The sequence below is a fragment of the Dermacentor variabilis genome, chromosome 6 (assembly GCF_050947875.1).
Source record: "Dermacentor variabilis isolate Ectoservices chromosome 6, ASM5094787v1, whole genome shotgun sequence".
Taxonomy (NCBI): Eukaryota; Metazoa; Arthropoda; class Arachnida; order Ixodida; family Ixodidae; genus Dermacentor; species Dermacentor variabilis.
The window spans coordinates 151515005-151529983 of NC_134573.1; the positions used below are offsets into that span (position 1 = coordinate 151515005).

General features: G+C 49.3%; 2 protein-coding genes across 5 annotated transcripts in view; one reads left to right on the forward strand and one right to left on the reverse strand.

Moving 5' to 3' along the window:
* The window catches only part of LOC142585487 (rho GTPase-activating protein 18-like), a 236760-nt gene that overhangs the window by 146250 nt on the left and 75531 nt on the right, over window positions 1-14979 (reverse strand). The window lies entirely within an intron of this gene.
* The window catches only part of LOC142585486 (uncharacterized), a 30132-nt gene that overhangs the window by 8915 nt on the left and 6238 nt on the right, over window positions 1-14979 (forward strand). For all 4 annotated transcript variants that reach the window (XR_012829095.1, XR_012829096.1, XR_012829097.1 and 1 more), the window contains exons 2-3: window positions 8730-8838; window positions 9933-10241. Coding sequence is in view for 1 of the 4 variants with exons in the window: in XM_075696278.1 (XP_075552393.1) it covers window positions 8730-8838; window positions 9933-10241 (418 nt within the window). In the remaining 3 variants the exon portion in view is untranslated. The remainder of the gene's footprint in view (window positions 1-8729; window positions 8839-9932; window positions 10242-14979) is intronic.

Consider the following 14979-nt stretch of genomic DNA (forward strand, 5'->3'; position numbering starts at 1 on the left):
GTCTGGGACGCAGAATTAGTTTTGGTCGCGCCAAGTCATCAGTGGCTTAGAAAAGCGATTGAGGGTAACAACATCCGTCCTTTTTTGCACACAGTTCCTGCCTTTCAAACACACACACACACTTCTGGCTTTGCTGAAAGTGAGAACGAGAACTTCTTTGCGTGCCGACCCTCTCTCTCTCTCTCTCTGCCCCTCTCTATCTTCTCTCTCTGTTTTTTTTTTTTTCTAACAAGCTGAGACGCGGGAAGTGCAAATGCAACACACAGGAAGAGAACTGGACAACGATCAATTTGTGCTCACACCCGGTGGTGCCCGCGTGCGACCAGTTCGCAAACGCCCAATTTCCATATAACGAAACAGCGACGCATCACGTGACTGCGTATATACACTCACATCACGTGCAATCTTTTGGCGTAAGAACGGACGCCGCGCAGGCGTAGCATTGCGAAGGCGCAATAGAAAAGTCAATAGCAGCTATGAGCGCGTGGCAAGACTTAAAGCTAATATAATACCGCATGATTTAGGTAGCGTCTCAAGCGGAAGCCAAGCGGAGCGTATTTCGAAAGCACCTCCCGCATCAGTGTTGCCGGACGCTGTAAAAGCGCTTTGGCCGGAAAACCAAGACTCTCTGATTGAAGCACTTTAGTGTTATGAAGAAAAATTCGCAAAGATTCGCCTTCTCGTTTCTTTTTTTTTTTTTTTTTTTTTGTTTTCTTCTGGCGTTTCACTCCGGTGTAATAGTACGTGCATGATTCCTGCGGCGTCCCTTTCCTTTATTTTTCTTTTTACACTCCTTTCCTCTCTACGCGTGACACATAGCGGCTTCCGAGGCGATCCCATACAGAAGCAGAGGGCGTCGCGCAGGCAGCTTCACCGCAGAAGACACCTACGGTTTCACTCCAGCGAAAGCCGCCCTTGCGACCGCGCCGTGAACCAGGCCGCAGCAGAGGGCTAATCCCGCGTGCGACCAAGCGGCACTGACCCGGCAGTGGCGTCGCGAAGAGCTCAGCGGTGCCCGACGACGAAAGAGAAGCCAGGAAGTGTGCCAGTGTTCCTTAATACTCGCACCAAATTCCGCAGAGTGTATATTCCGTCGCGGAATCCGGAAATTCCCCTCGTGCGGTTTTCGACATTACAGTGTGCCTAGTTCCTTAAGTTAAGCGTTATAGTTAAGCGTTCTAGTTAAGCGTTATAGTTAAGGGTTATAGTAAATCGTTTCTATTTACCCAACTTCTACACGTGCACAACGAAAGAGGATAGGTTTAACGTAAGTCTAGAAGGGAAAGTTGGACATTTCCGCATTGTTTCTTGTGTGCAAGGCAGAATAGAGAAATAAAGAAAACGCATATTTAACTTATAAGTTCCGAACGGTGATGACCGTCCTTTCAAGTGTACCTTCTCCAGAGGCCGAATTCACGAAGCTTTTCGTTCGTAAGCGCTGTTTTCCACTCTATTCCACGGCCATACCTTCGCTAATATGTCCAGTATCACCATTCGATAGCATCTGCTCTTGCGAAAGATTTGTATCGTAACAACATTTTTTTGTTAACACTAACCTTTAGATTTGCTTCTCCGTTGAACATTAGAATTGAATCTCTGTTGATTTTCGCTGCTACTAGAAGCCATTTTCCATACATACGTTTGATTGGAGCGCTCCAGTCAAACTGTGTCGACGAAGTCGGTCATGCTTTCTTCTTTTGCAGTCTCACTTGAGGTGAGCATCTCGTTCTTATCACCTTTCTCAGCACTCGGTGCAGTGTGTTGACAGTCACGATTGCGCTTCTCGGAACTGAGGTACGGTTGCCTGTTTCATGGCGTGCTTTGTGTACATTTATTTGAGCATCAGGCAGGAAACGTTTTCTTAGGTTCGCTTCACGAAGTGAAACGGTATGCACGCGTGGCTATATTGCTAGCAAGAATGCGTACAGGTGGTGATAAACGCGTCCAGCTCCCCACCTCCCTTCCTCGCCAAAAAAAAAAAAAGAAGATCGCCTCACTGCTAGAGCAAACATTCACGTTCAGCCTTATGGCGCGTTGCTGCTGCGTGTTGCTGCTGCGAGAACTTCGTTCTTGAGACGGGGCACCAACGGGAAAAGTAACACAGGACGTGCTGAGGAAATAAAGGGTATAAAGCTTTGTAATCAGGGATGAAGGCGTCGCTGTGCACGACGTCAGCTTTCGTCGGAAGGCGGCGCGGTGGGCCTTTTAGTGTATCCCGACCGCGGAAAAAAACTCAGGGAAGCGAGAAGCACTCTCATATTCACCTTCCTGGCGCCAGGAAGGCGATGACTATAGAGCGCCATATGATGTCCTCGAGGCGGCTTTCGGAGCAAGTTTTGTTCGCAAGCCCCAACGGGCTGCCCACATTTAACGATTGCTGTAAAGGCTCGTCCTCCAGTGGTCGCGGCTTCTGTGACTGACATCGTGATCACATTTCCTTCGCAGAAGAACGGAAACTTTGTTAACGAGCTTAGGCTAGGTTACCTTACGTTATGCTGATGTTACCGCCCAGGATTCGATACAGGATGCGCGATGCGGAAGTTGTAGTTTTGTCACGTTTCAGTCCACGGATTTCTCATCGCCGTGATATCATCGGCCGTCCGCGTTGTCGTAGAACTCGTGCGGTGGTTGTTTTAGTGATTGCCAGTCCAATTACCTTCGTTTTGGATTGCCACTTCTTTTTCTTTTCTTTTCGGTGGCCCTCCTATGATGCTTTTTCGACAGCGGGTGCACAATTTATGTGAGCCAACATGGTAAACGCACTCTTCCGCGCCGCGTTATTGTATAACCCATTCTCTTCCCCTCGCACGGTATAGCATCATATAGGCGGTTAGACGCAAGCTAAAATAAATATGATATTTTCAATAAAAATATCTATCTAGCCACCGATATACGTCCCCAACACCCATCTTGTAATCCTTCAACGCGAGGTATAACGGTGAACGCAAGATAATTTATGTTTTAAATGTGCCAATAAGGGAAGAGAGAGCCCGGGGACAACTCTCCGACAAATATATTTTTCGCCTATGCTGAGGCTTCCTCGATTTTCCTCTGCAGCCCTTTGTGTTAGATAAACGCAGGAAGTACGTTCAGCACTTCAATGCTCCCTTCATGAGCTCTTCGTTTACACAAGATTGTGATAAACTGATAAATATACAAGAGGATAAACTAGGCGAGTTTGATAATGCAGTCCTCCAATAGGTGTATGTAACATGTATACACTGTCGCGGCTGTTTGCACACAGAGATGTGAGAAACTTTATTGAACATAGTTAAAAACAAAACAAAAAAACACAGCCTGAGCAGTCCCGAGCCAATAACTGCGATAAGCAGCTCCCTTGAAACGTGCCCCTTCACAAGACTTAACGAACCCAGTCAAACAACCAAGCAAATGTTTACATAAGCAATGCTCAGTATTGGTCTTCACTTGAACGCCACTGTGTACTGCTTAGTAAGCATCATCACCTTGTGTCCATGCAAAATGGTCAAACTCATCCTAGAGAGAGGGGGAGGGGGGAGGGAAGGTAGGGAGGTTAACCAGAGGCGAGTTTCCGGTTTGCTACCCTGCACTATGGTTGGGTTCGGGTTATCGGGGACGCGGTGGAATAAAATTCCCCTCCTGCGCCTCAGTCGAGTGTTTACCCCAACTGTGCCGTGGCGATCGAATAAGACCTACGGGGCAGTCGGACGCGCAGTCACAGACAAAATATGCGCCATCGGGAAAACGTCCTTGTGCCAGATGTTAAAGGGGTGAAAGTGCAAACCCGGAAGTGTTTCTCTAAAACGCGCAAAATGGGGGGGCCCAATTACGCAAGACTAGCGCTACTCACGCGCTTAGGTCTCTAGGCCAAGCCCCGAGGCGGGCGTGCGGGCGGGCGACCGCGACCGCGAAGCGTCCGGTTCGCTTCCCGTGAGAAAGAGCGCGCCGGTGAGTCTGCCCCGCTGCGAGTTCGCACAAACAAGCTCGCGCCCACAGCCGAAGTGGGGGGGCCGCGACGAGGTGCGGCCGCGTATCTTGCACACTTTCTCCCGATACCGCGCGCACGCTGTTATGCAAGGCTGCTGCCGCCTTCCGCCGGCGGCAGCCTGCGGGCCGACCGGCCCCGGCGAAGCGGCGCGTCCGCGAGTCACGCAGGTCGTTCACCGCGAGCACGAGCGCGCGCGAGAGAGAGCTCAAGTTCACCACGCGAACCGCGATGTAGGTCATCGGCGCTCGGCCGCTCGCTCGCGCCTGCTGCAGTGCAATGCCAGACTCGCTCGCGCCCAGGCAGCCGGCGGCGGGGGGTCGCCGCCTAAACCAGTGCCCCGCTGGCCCGCAAACCGAGCGGCGCATGCGAAGAAGCAGGCTCCCGCTTCCTTTTTGCTCTTCTTCGACGCCCAGCTGTTTGCCCGCGCGTATATGGAGAGAGAGGGCGCCACGCCGGGCTACACCCTGTTATCTATTCCGTGCAGCGCAGCCGAAGCTATAGGAGTGCCCCGTCGGAGAATCGGTAACGACATTCGGCTGCGCAGGCCCGAGTAGAGAAAGAAAGGCTCGCTCATAGTTCAACCGCTAATCATTCCCTGATCATTCCACTGAACCGGCGTCGAGCCCGGGACGATTAGCGGAGAACATTGGGCGAGACACGCAGGCGGTTCTTGTTTCGGGTTTGGGCGTGCGCGACCCGACGCGTTCGCTTCGCTGCACGGGTTTGTTGAGCGCTGAATATAGACTGGGTGACGTGAAGCACCGCGAAGACGCGCAGATAAAAAGAGGAGATTGACGATGACGTTGCCTGCATGACGCGCTGGAACGGGCGGTAGCGCTTCGAGGTGACAGTGGCCGAAGACCGATGCTCAGAAAGTGATCAGCAGCCATTCCGTATCGAGGACTCCCACATACGTGCCATTTCATCGCGACGTTACAGATGTGTCGTCGCACCGGCGAGCGTCGCGTGGAACGAAGGTAGTCAGTTTTCCAAGTGCTGAAACGTTCCGCGCGCCGTTCGATAAGTCAACACGTTTCCCGTACTGTTATTACGAAAACGATGCGAGCTTCACAGGGGGAACCACACGGTGACGATGTTACGGAACGCGTTAGGAATGCTAGAATAGTGATATTAATTGAATACAGGTTTACAATATCGAATCCAATGTCGATGTGTATCTGCTTCTAAAGGCAGAGGAAGGAGCCTGTCGAAGAATTGCACCGATGTAAAAGCCTAGTTTATTCACTCCAACGCACGAAATGTAACTGCAAGTTTGTTTAACTTGGAAGCTCGCAAACAAGCAATAAGATAGCCACAGTTTCTGGTTGGCACAGAATGAGCACTTGAATTTGGCCGGTGGACTATATGTGAATTGGTCCTTCTCCATGGCAGGCAGGCTCCAACAATTGTAGTAACTCCATATTGCCGGCCGTAATCGAGTACCAAACTCTTGAACCAGAACAATGGGATTTGAAGGACGAGTATTAGGATTCAATATTCTTATCCACCCGTTCATATAACAAAGAAGAGAGAACGAGAAAGAGTGGACTTGGAGGTCGACATTCGGGTTAACAAGATATTCTCTCCGGTCGTCTAACCTGTACTGGGGAAAGGAACAAGGGCGTATTGGGGTGCAGCCAAAAAAACTTTTCGCAAGGGAGGGCTGGAGGACGAGGGTGCCGGCTGACTATCCCACGGTATGATTAGATCGCTGCTGCGACTAAAGATTGTTTTGTTTTACTACGCTCTTTCTACCGCAAGCTTTTTCCTGGCCAAATTTCCCACGTTGTCTTGGCGTAGTGAGTGACAAGACGATTGAATTTAATTTGGACAACGAGAATGAGAAAGAAATACATGGTTGTCAAGGGGCTTAACATAAAGGCAAACGACGCCTGCCTAAGTGTCAAGACCACTCGTATAACAGTCGCAACAAACACTCGGAGACACCGAGATTCGAAAGAGTGTATTTTTTTAAAGAAATATTTAAAGGCCTGCACGACGATAAACTTCGGTAGACGGAACAGAACGTCGCTTTCGATGACCGACACGTACGACAATTCATGCAAGCTCGTGAGTCGTGGCGTTCACGCGATTCGCAAGTTTAGCCGAGCAATACGAAAAAAAAAAAAGGAAGAACAAGTATTTGGTGTGTCGGTTGAGTTCGTCGATTGACTGCATTAGTAAAAGCCGTAAACACACCTCTCCGTATAACGCAAAAAAAAAAAACAAATTGTTCTAGCGGGTATCCGCAATCGCAAGCTCCCCTGTATGTAACAGACGTCCCCACTGCGCGGTTACTGCACGATGCACTTAACATGTAACTCTACTCCCTAAGCCTCGGACAAGTTTCTGTCCTTCTCATTTGCTTAAAGGGACACTAAACAAAATATCAGGCAGAACGCATCCTTCGGAGATTATTATCTACGTTAATACGATTGGCATTCAAGTGGTGGTGCATATGTGATTTGGCGACGGGAAATTCAATATTGCTAGACAGTTTATTGATTAGGCTTATGCTATGCAATTATGTAGTGTAACTCGTCTGTTCGGGCGCACACCCAGTGGCACAAAACCAGTGACCTAAGCTGTCTGCTCGGCAGGACGGCAGCCAGCGCATATCTAGTGGCCCAAGCTAACTTGGGTCAATGGGAATTGCGGCGTAAAAGGAGCTAGATAGATTGCTATAAGCAATGTTGCTGAAGTAGGCTTAGAATTCTAACCGCGTTAACCCCTTCTATGCCAGGCTATTATCCCGAATTCTGACTAAAAAAAAACAATATTGCCAGATTACTTTTGAAAACCCCAGTTGCCAGCATGTTCTACCTCCTCAGAAAGAATAAGTTCGCATCTAGCTTGCGCTGTCCCACGGATACTGTGCTGCGGCACGCCAACCAAATGCACGACTAAGCACTGAGACAAAACGAAGCTCGTCCGTGGCCTTGGTATAGAAAAATGCAAAGTACTGCTGATCACGAGCTGAGGTCGTCCTTGGCCGTCTCTTGCCAGAAGCGTGTAGGCGATCCCTGCTCGCGCTCAAGGCACAGAAGAGGGCTAGAACACTAAATCAGTCTGGACTGATAAAATACTCTTTCGAAACTCTACTGTCGTTGATTTCGCTGTAATAGGGCGACGCAATCATGCCACTGTGGCTCAGTAAATTTTTTTTTGAAACTTGCTAAGTTCAATCTTTGGCGTTTCAGTCGATCCCTAGCGATAAAAAAAAAATTGACGAGGCCCAAGCAGAAGTCTTACGCGGTAAGAGCGGTGGCATTTCTTTTTCTTTTTTTTAATTATTGTATGAAGGTAACATACTAACACGGCTCAAACACATTTTTTTTTTTTAGTGTCTCTTGAACCCCGCCCTCCACAACAGCGCCCAAACACAGTAGGTAGCTTCCATTCAGTGGCAGCGATTACGATCTTTCGCTGTCCGCTACAGTGTTAGCGCGTATAGATTATTTTCATATTGTCTACCCCCCCCCCCCCCCGCCATCTTTTCTGTTCTATCATTTCCCATTCTCCCAGTGCGGAGCAGCCAACCGGACAGTTAACCTCTCTGCCCCTCTCCTTCTATTCAGTGTGAGGCGACATTGTTTGCGGCAGCTGGAACAAAGGCCGCAAGACCAAAGGCGAAGGTCAAGTTAGGACTGCAACGTCTCGTACAAAGAGCGCTCTACATATATTGCCGTGAGCCACGGTCGCGGGGCTGCATAGCCTGCGACAAAGCAACAGACGCAACCTACGCAAAACGCGAAGTAGACACAACAGGATTTTATAGCATAACAAACAATGGACAGACGACGAGTCATCCGTTGAGCTTGGAGCTGCAGTTCATACTAAAGGGAATGGTTGTCGCTCTTCGCTCTTACGTCGCGCAGAAGGCTAGAGAGGTAACACATGTTTCGCCAGATGCACGGCTGTGAGGTCTCCGAACGCCACACGCAAAGTCGACGTTTCTCTGTTGCTCCTGGTAGTACGTGTTCCTGGTATCGTTTCTTGGGTATCGGCACATGCGGCGAACTTCTCTTGTGCGCCGAAGTCCTTAATTATACAAGCCTTGTGACGATTACACGTCCTGCGTTCAATGATACACGAGAAGTTTGAAGACGGGACACTAGGTCGCGCGAACTTAATATCGTCCACGTCATGGAGCTTATCTTAACATCTCTCTCCCCCCTCCCCCACTTTTTGTTTGTTTGTTTGTATGTATGTATGTATGTATGTATGTATGTATGTATGTATGTATGTATGTATGTATGTATGTATGTATGTATGTATGTATGTATGTATGTATGTTTTGCGCGCTATTTACTACTTCTATCACCAACCAGCCGTACGCTGACGAAGTGACCGTGCTCTGCTGCTGCTATGCCACAGACTCCCGTCTTAAAAGAGTCAATAGAGAGTTTTACTTTAGGGGACGCAAGCGGCTTGCGTACGCAAGAACTAGAAACCACGGTACTGCGCATGCGCAGACCCCCACGTCTGAGTCTGCGCAAGCGCACTACCGTTGCCCCTAGTTCCTGCGTACGCAAGCCGCTTGCGTACCCTAAACTAAAACTCTCCAATGAATTCCTACGTCAACGGCATACGTCCACAAATACGCAGAAAGTCGCATAGCGGGGCGCGCTTCGGGGACAGCAACAAGCGTCGGGAACCTTAGTGCAAACCAAAGCCACCTCAAACGAGGACCGCAGTGGCTCATACGGCGTGCAATAAATCGTACTACAGAGCGCGCCATTTTTTTCTGTGTTTCGTGCAGATATGAAAGCGGCCGTGGCGCTGCTGGCGGCCTGCTGCCTAGCAGCCTGCTGTGATGCGGGACACATCATTCCGTGGCTACACATCAGCAAGAGCATATTTATCAAGCCGTAAGTCGTCTACGTTCTTTTCTGCACCTACGGTTGCTCGCGCAACGGTGTCCCTCGAAGCGAGATCCTAACGGCCCAAGCTCTGTCTGCGACTGTCTTGTATCATCGCCTCTGTGTCGTTAACATTGCGTTTTTCTACACTCCTTTCATTCCCTCTTCCATTTCACATATGCTAGAGTAGCAGGCCTAAGTTTGAACTGAGCGCCAAATGCCGACAGAGACCCTGTAAGGTTAACAGTGTTTGGAAACATTACCGCCTTCCTGTTTACTGCATTACAATGAGCAATGTTCATCGGATGCCTCTTCCCTGGAGCCATAAGGCACAGGACTAGGTGCTAAACATTTTATTCTCAGTATTTTTTTTTTCGTTTTTGACCAGACTCTGCTGATTTAACTCCAGAAATTCGCTCAGCAGTCCGATCGCTCAGAATCACTCGTTCTCAGGCTGATAGGCACAGTTTCATACTAATTTGAGCACTAATGAGTTCATGTAAGTTTTAGTCAACAAGACTCAACGATTCCAAAACTTCCCGTCGACGATGCATGTATGTTATACGTTAGGCAAGGCATAACAGTAATCAAGCATCGACGAATGCAAATCAGATTTATGCAGACTATTACAGTATAATCGGAAGGCCTGCTCGCATCTAGAATAACCCTGACAATCCACAGCATGCTATATCCATTCGGTAGGCTGCACCTTGACAAATGCAGAGCAAGCGGTGATTCAGAAACCGAAATAAATGTCCCAGCTCAGTAAATCTCACAGGAAATTCCCATACTTCCACTCAGCCTCCTCTTTGCTTTTTTTCTTTCTTTCTTTCTTTCTTTCTTTCTTTCTTTCTTTCTTTCTTTCTTTCTTTCTTTCTTTCTTTCTTTCGTTCTTTCTTTACTCCTTTCACTGCAATTACGCTGCAAACATTTTGTGCGATCATGACATGCCTGCAAGAAAGCCTTCATGTCTTTACAAGCAATAAAACTGATCCTAGATCTCACCTCTCGTGCATGACAAAAACGTTTCCCGTCTGTCTGCTTGTTTTGACATCGCTGCCGCTTCGAGAGCGCCCTAATGAAGCCCCGAAACTTCAACGCAGGGTCAAGTACGTGTACAAGGAGATCCCAATCTACAAGACCATCCCGGTGTACAAGACCATCCCCGTGTATAAAACCATTCCCGTGGTGAAAGAGATCAAGGTGATCAAGGAGGTGCACAAGGACGAGTGGCAGGACGAGCACAAGGACGAGTGGCAGGACGAGCACCCCACGTACTCCGACGGCTGGAAGGGCCAGTCGGGAGGCGGCGGAGGCGGCTGGGCCTCGCCCGGAGGCTGGGAGTCCTCCGGTCCGTGGGAGTCCAAGCCGTGGGAGTCAAAGCCCTGGGAGTCTAAGCCGTGGGACTCGGGGTGAGTGCCGAATCATACCGCCGGCTATATTAGAACGCGCCATAGGCGCATGTCAACGTGCTTCGCTTGTCAGACGGCCCTTTTCAATGCTATACGCTCATGCTTCCGGCGCTGACACACTACGCTAGAAATGAAAGATAAAGAGGTAAAGGAATCGCCGCGATTATGTTGTCATCGCATTTACTGGTGCGACGTAACAACGGACATGTCCAATACGAAGCTTCTTGTCAAATCGTCGACACGAAACAGCAGTAGGGACGACCTGTTATTGAGGATAACAGGTGTACGCCATGAGCGAGACATACAAGGTGTCCGTGGCAGATGCCCCTTTCCACACAATCTCCCCCACAACCCTTCGCAAGCACCCAACGACGCAGTGATCTAGGTCAGAATGTCGGATCAAATCTAAGCAGCCAAATATAAAGCTCAAGCAGCTCCACTGATCTTTGCCGAGGAACAAAGTCACAAGCCATTGCCAAAAAGCAGAGGAGCCGCAAATCACGTTTCGTGTACCGGTTTAAGATCACGGCGGGTGGCTTTCGTCGGACGTACGTGTATTGAAGGCACAAAGCGATCGGACAAGACTCGGTCATAAGCTTTTTTTGTTTTCCGGCGAAGTGCTGCCGCTGTCGTGTTCAAACATTCTTCAGTCGTCATTAGAATACAGCGCTGCAGAAGTAAAGGCGAACAAACAACATAAGCACGAACACAGACGACGAAGTGTTTATGCTTAACTTTTGCAGCGCTGTATTCTAATAATGCCAACTAACTCTAAAGCGAGCCTTAGGTCATCCGCTAATGATCGACACAATACACGACGCCACGAGAAATATGAAAACAAGATCGCAGGCATTTACTGAGCCTTCTCAGTTTTATAGAGACGGCTTATGGTAAAATCAAGACTGCGTTTCGCTTTTTAAACCACCATATTAACGTCTGCATAGCTGGCTCTATAGCGATAGCTTGCAACATATATGTATATATCAAGCGAATAACCGCAGGGGTTAGCGTCAATGTATTATAAGGCGTAAAGCAACAAACACCCGTCGAAACACCTTTCATCGTTTCTTCTCATAGAGATCTTTCGGGTGAAACCCCTTGTGCCTTAACCAAGGAAGGCGCAATGCAGCGTCGAGAAACACACACACAACCACAGCCTTATGGCTCATATATATGACATAAATGCGAAAATAAAAGTGTCGCTTGTAAACTGCGAACGAACTATAAAGGGACGCAGTAAACTTGAGAAAAGGACAGCAGCTCTATGGCGACCATGCGATCGTCTTGACTTCAGCGACACCAGCGCAAGGCCTCTTGCGATGCAAGCTTCCGTTGAGCGCAATATAAACCGCTAACAGCAATAAAGTCATGACAAACGCTTTTGCCGCGCGCTTTCCCGTCACGGCTAATTGCTTCGGTGTCAGCGCATGACTGCGGCTCGTCAAGGACGAAATAGCACGGCGCAACAGACGCCTCACTAGTACATCACAACAAGTGCGAAAATTGTCTTTGCAGGTCGCCAGAGATACAGCGGCGCAACTCTACGGCAAAGGATCACCACCGCACGAAAGCATGAGAATGTGTGCGCGTAGCTCGTATATAGGCACGTTCAGCTAGTCGCGGCGGGCGTTACAGGTATAGCGCGAGTTTGCGCATGCGCTTGTTGACCGTCCCTGGCCGCCCAGGTGAAAGCGAGCAACAGTTCTTTCAACTATGGTGTAGAAAGCTACCGCCTACCCTCCAATTCCTACCTCCCCCTCCTACCCCAACACCCCTCCCAAGCCCGTCCCTTTCTATCTCGTGATCAAACATGAAGTGATGTCACAGGGTCTGCCGTAACATTCACAGAACAGTTTCCTCATCCCCGCGCCCCATCCGCCATTTCCTCTCCACCACTAATCGACCCTACGATTATGAGAAAAAAAATATGACAGCTATCTCATTCCACTTTTAAGTCCGGTAGATGACGCAACAGTGTGCACCTAGACCAACAAGCAAGGGAACACATAACGTATAGCCTTTGAGGCTTCTGAGGATGAGGTCAGACGTTCGATGGTAGATCGACATTCGCGAACGCGAACGCTTTTCCACTACCCGTCGCTTTTGTGTCGTTTGTGCTTTGTCTCTGTAAAGATGGCCCAGACGGTCCCCGTTGCAAGATGGCGATTAAGATTTGAATCTTCATCTAACGCGCTCACAGCGGCATCACCATACTATATAGCACGCGGCATTAAGCCAGAGAGCTCAGATTGGCGTATGTACTTTGTCGTCGTTCTGTTTTCGACGCACACCTCGTGATTCTCGGTTCAAGATGAGTGTGTGACGATGACGAGCGGCAGAGCGACAGCGCAACAGCCGATCTGCGCCACGATCTCTTGGTTACTCATCTGCCACCTTCACAAAGCATCGTCCCAAGTCCCACACCGGACATCAGCAAATCCACAGTAAACGCTGCAACGGCCCCTGTGCGCGCAGTGGTAAGCAATTAGTTTCCACGGCGAACTCAATACACCGCACGGAGGTGAAGTCTTGAAGAGAGATGCCAGCAGTATCCACACGGACGAAGCAGGAGCAACTTTCGACGAGCAAAGGAATCGTGAAGAACACTGCAACGCATCCAAAAGTGGGACAATAAACACAAAAAACGACAACGCTTCGGTGTCTTTCATTCGCGGACCTACTACAAACGCGAAATGTGAGGTAATTTGCACGCCACTGAGCGTAACCTGGTGCAGTCACCCAATTATATACGTGAACACAAAAACAATGGCTGCCCAAACTCTGAAGTTGCAGGTACAAAAATAATACACCACTCCGGTGATACCTAAGGATCAACGATTAAAACAATTGACCGCCTTTCCACTACTGTGAAGAGGGGTGCAGGCGAAGCTCGGAATCCGTGGCTCTTGTCGTAAATTCTCGGCTTCGCGCTCCCTCACGGCGAGGTCGGCACGTCGACGACGAGCCCTTTCTTGAGCGAGTTCCCGGCGGCGTTCATCAAACGCCGCCTGTTCTTCGGCCGAACGTACGACCCGCGGCCCGCTCCCAACACCGTTCCTTCAAAGCAGCCCGCTCTTCCGCAGAACGAACTAAACGTGGCCTCTCCATCTGACTGCCGGGCTTTTACTGGCGGGCGCCGAGGCGAGCGAACACGCGATCACACCCTTTCCTTCCTCCGGAGGGAGGGCGCCTTGCACTGCGTCTATTCTTTATGCATATAAAACCCCGCTTTAAATGGCCCGCATTATGAACCGACAGTGGCTGAATCGGTTAGCGTGGTGGTTCGCAACCGTTCTAATTCGCAGCCCGACAAACAACTTTTATTTTCGCGCGTCTTGAGTTTTTTCGTACGGCAACACCGACGCCGACACGAGTGAGGCACTACAAGCATCGCTTGAAAAAAAAAACTGGCTACACTAATTGAAGGACAGATTCAGAGGAATTTTATCCATCCAGTGTTCTACTGAGTGTCATATTTCGTGTCACTATTCTCCCTTTTTACGCAAATTTATTTCCTTTGCCAAGTGACAAGGAGTAGCCGGTGCCACCATAAGGGCGCCAACCTCTCCTAATATTCATTTCAATAAAAAAAAAGCCTTCAGCGCAAGCTGCAGCACCCTCCGCTAGACCACCGCCAACACACCAGTAGGAAGAGATAATAAACTCCATTTGAAGTGTCTGATCTGGCCATGTGTACCCGCCACCTTCGTGACCTCGATCGCCCGAAACACCGCAAATAAGCTCTGGGCGACAAATGGCTGTAAGAACGATTAAGCAGCACGACAAAGCTATAGACCACTGATTCTGCAGCAAGGTCTCTGTCCAAACGCATCATCTTCGCTAATGTTGTCGATGCAATACGGCGCCCTTCCGTTCGACAAGGTCCGCTTGCGCCATCTATGACACGTGTACGCAAGTTAATGCGCTGCAACACCTCTCATTTTAACGCGAGAGCGTTAAGGGCCCCGTGTCGCAGAAAATCCAGCGTCGGCGTCCAGCGCCCAGCGTGGGACATTGCTTCGGCAAAAAGAATTTCTAACCACGCATACCCAACCAGGCAGGCCCTGAACTACAATTGAATCTCTCAAGGGAAAATACTTAGAACAATCGTAAAGTACGCCTTACACACAACCTCCAGACATGATAGCGTCGGGTCGTTATTTGTATACACGAGAAAACATAATTCTGTTGCGCGGAAACTCACACACAAACCCCCTTTAACGCGATAGCGCTTTCAAGCTGTCGTTTGAGGTCTGTCTAAGTAGTAGCGGCGCGGCCTCCTCGGTCCCTTGCACACCATCAAAAAAAGAACCACAAAGCTCGCCTTCGTGTCCAGCGTTCGCCGCCAACGTTTCCCGGTGAGCATTACGGCTACATAAGCTGCAGTTGCCGGGAAGGGTGAGAAGTACTCAGGAATCCTTGAATGCTGTCGCGTTCCATTCTTAAAGGCGAAGCTTAAGCGTCCTCCCAATTTTTGTACTAAAACTGAATGGCTTGTGTTTTGAAATTTCTGTTTCACCAATGCTCATTTCTCGCACTTTATTTTTTTCTCGTCAAGGCTTCACATGGAGGACAACATTAAACAGGAGAGAGAGAGAGAGAGAGAGAGTTTTCTGATATAAAAGCTCAGAGGTCGGCCTGAATCAATGTTCTGACCTGCTACTCGGCGTTGTGGGAAAGGGAAAGGGTAAAACAGCTAAAACAAGATGTGCTAATAATGAATAAGGACAGCAATATG